Genomic DNA, 3,458 nt, shown 5'->3' on the forward strand with positions numbered 1-3,458 from the left:
AAATAAAGTTTCTATCCTTCTATCAGTACATAGATACAGTTACAGTAAGGTAAGATAACTCCCAGCAATGTTGTCACGAATCTAACAGGTCAAGTCACACCATCCCTGTATGATAAGGATGCTCGTGCCTTATGGAATTCTTTTAAAATCATTGTTAACCTTTTACCTTGTTTTATAACCTCTGTTCCTGACATACAGGAAATAAGCATTAGTCATGTCTGTGCTACAGGTTTTAGGATAATTATAGTTTGTCTTAATCACTCCTGTCTTGACATATTCTTATGCATAGTCCTAATACAGGTTTTGTGTTTTTAAGAAACATTTGACGTCACATTAAAGGGGAATATCCAGCTTTACCAAATACATTATGCTGACACAGCATTCAAGTTGAAAAAAATATAGCGGATACACAGTTGATACAAAGTGGGAAAAAATGTTGAAATGCTATGCTCTGGTATTGCACATAATGTTGCTTTGGAAACTTTATCTTTAAGCAATTTCGGAAATAACATTTCCTTAAAAACATCAAAGTATAAAAAAATCCTAAGTATCTCTTAACTCGTGATTTTTAACAACAATCTACTTAACATTTAGTTAACATACTTTATACATAGGTTATCAGTAATCGAAAATCATAAAATCTTGCTGAATTATACTAGCCGTCTTTAGGTTGTCCGAGAGTCCGGCAGGTGGGTTTGTAAAGGTTAAAAAATAAACACTGTCCTAAACCATCATAAACGTTTAGTGCAACATAGCTTTCACAATAATTTAAACACCACTAAATCTATAATGACCCACCCTGACAAGGTTTTTTTACTTTACAGAATTATATAACACGCGTTTTGGATTAATCTTAAATGGTTTCTCACTCTGACCAGAATCAGTCCTGACTCATGCAGTTGCGACACACATATTTTCACCTAGGCGTGGTACCCACTAAAAAAAAAAAAACTTCCAGCGTGTGTAGCAGTAGAAAGGTGACTGCGCCTTTAATAAACTCTGTGTCGGTGACGTAAAGACGTGACGTCCTGTAGACTCTGTGGGCAGGAAAACTGCGCGCGTGTGCGATAGAGACAAGAGAGATAGGCGCATGCATTGATCGCTCCCGGAGCACAGACACGGCGCAAGGTCCAACACGATGCGTTTCTAATGCTGGGGCACGGCCAGAATCAAGCCCATTCTCACCCCAGAACACACATCGTGCAGCAGCAACCTCGCCCTGAGCCAGAGATCGGGCTGGGTTCGGGCGGCGAGCGGAAGGACGGCGGACTGAAACAGCAGGGCGTCTCAAAGCGGGTGCACGCGCCTTTTAGAGAAAGAGAGAGAAAGAGAGAGAGAGAGAGGGAGTGACTGCCTGCCTGTGCATTAGCAGCCATGAGAGAATACAAAGTGGTCGTGTTGGGATCCGGCGGCGTGGGAAAATCGGCTTTGACTGTGCAGTTCGTCACCGGGTCCTTCATCGAGAAGTACGATCCGACGATAGAAGATTTCTACCGCAAAGAGATCGAGGTGGACTCGTCGCCCTCGGTGCTGGAGATCCTGGACACGGCGGGGACCGAGCAGTTCGCCTCCATGCGCGATCTGTACATCAAAAACGGCCAGGGCTTTATACTCGTTTACAGTCTGGTCAACCAACAGAGCTTCCAGGACATCAAACCCATGCGGGATCAAATCATCCGCGTGAAACGGTACGAGAGAGTGCCCATGATCTTGGTGGGGAATAAGGTGGATCTGGAAGGAGAGAGGGAAGTCTCTTCCGGGGAAGGCAAAGCTCTGGCGGACGAGTGGAACTGCCCGTTTATGGAAACTTCAGCCAAAAATAAAGGCTCGGTGGACGAACTGTTTGCAGAAATTGTCCGACAAATGAACTATGCCTCGGCGCCAAATGGAGACGATCAGTGCTGTTCGTCTTGTGTTATTCTTTAAACAGAAAAGCATTTATGTGTCCCCTTTCCTGTTTGCCATGGTGAGTGAGCCGCACGTCAATAAAGACTCCGTAAGATTAAAAAGAGAACTAACAAGTTTGCTCTAGGACAAAGACACAACAAACATCGCTTATTTTCTGGTGTTAACTGTCATCAGTATTCCTATAAAGTGTCCTACCTTGTCTTGCACACGACAAAAGAATATTGAAACCAGTGTTTACACGACAGAATACTTGAATGTTCTGGGATCTAGACAAACCGACGCGTTGAAATCGTAGGCACTTGTGTTTTTCTTGAGTTTTTTCTTCTTCAGGTGCCGGCGAGTGTGGTATTGTCTTTTGCAACACGAACTAGCGGTAGTAATTCATTAGTTTTTGTTATTATTTTTTTTAGAGGAATTCTGTACTGTTGAGCTACGTGTCTCCCCCCTGGCCTTGGCTTTTTTGGAGTAGGAGTTCCTCAAGGGGAGGAGGAGACCCCCTGGAATAGTGGATCACTCTTCAGGAATTCCGCTAGGGTTGGAGTATGCACAGCATTGATGTCAACACAAGTTGCTGATCGACGCCCGTTTCGGATTGCACTCATAACTGGAACTTAAACCCCAAGACGTGGAAAACTGAGACACGGGAGGAAAATCTGTATAATTTTTCTTGCTGTACGTGAGTTTGACTAAAGGAGCGCGCGGACCTGGCAACCCTCGTCGTGAATCAAATTATCGCGTCATTTTTTTCTGTTATTTTGCCGGCGGATGACGTCACAACTGAAAAAAAAACACTTTCACGTGCCACTTTCCCCCCTTCTCCTCCTCCAGCGTGCGCTAAGACTTTACTGTTGTGACGTGAGGACGTCGGAGCTTACGTCATCGCGTCGAGTGCCTTCCTAAAAGCTGTTCAAGAGTTTAGTGCCAAGCTGCAATGGTCTGCAAGGAATCTCTGTTCATGGCAATCCACAAAGTACTTAACTGTTACACTTGCTGATTGTTTTGGGGGTTAACAATGTTTTAAAGGCCTATTGTCAATGGAATGGCAGTTATCACAATTCACAGAGTTTTTTTGGCCTTTAAGTAAAACATTTTTGGCTCTTTTCTTGAAACTGGTCTAGATTTGGCCAAATATAGTGTGAAACGCAGGTACTGACGCCCCCAGACTCAAAGCCACAATCCACTGTCTCTCTAGACCAGTTAAATCAGATTTTTGTTATTTTGTTTTTAACAAATGTGATGTACCATTGAAATTCTAATCCGATTGTACGTTTAATTTCAGACTAGCATTTTAACAGCTGTCTGATTGTTTTAAAGAGACTTTTAATACAAATTGCATTTTTAAAAAATCATGAACAGTGTTTCCCCTTCTTTCTGCTTGCACATTTTCAAGCGTAGGTATGTTTAAATAATCCATCAATTTAACGGGAAATCGTTTATGCAATCAACTGTATGTTGCAATGAATACACAGCTCTCAGATGGCATGAGTAAGCGAGCATCCTTGTGCTGCTGCCAGTTATGCTAATTTACGGTACTGCTTTGATTGACAGGT

At 42.9% G+C, this 3,458-nt stretch overlaps 1 protein-coding gene across 1 annotated transcript; it reads left to right on the top strand.

Annotated features, from left to right (window-relative positions):
* Window positions 1-1,010: 1,010 nt before the first annotated feature.
* rap2b (RAP2B, member of RAS oncogene family) lies at window positions 1,011-3,257 on the top strand. The gene is made up of 2 exons (XM_057348164.1): window positions 1,011-1,966; window positions 2,319-3,257. Exon 1 carries the CDS (start codon window positions 1,375-1,377, stop codon window positions 1,924-1,926), a length of 552 nt encoding a protein of 183 aa, XP_057204147.1. The 5' UTR covers window positions 1,011-1,374; the 3' UTR covers window positions 1,927-1,966; window positions 2,319-3,257.
* The last annotated feature ends 201 nt before the right edge of the window (window positions 3,258-3,458 follow it).

This window comes from Triplophysa rosa, linkage group LG12, assembly GCF_024868665.1.
Source record: "Triplophysa rosa linkage group LG12, Trosa_1v2, whole genome shotgun sequence".
Lineage (NCBI taxonomy): Eukaryota > Metazoa > Chordata > Actinopteri > Cypriniformes > Nemacheilidae > Triplophysa > Triplophysa rosa.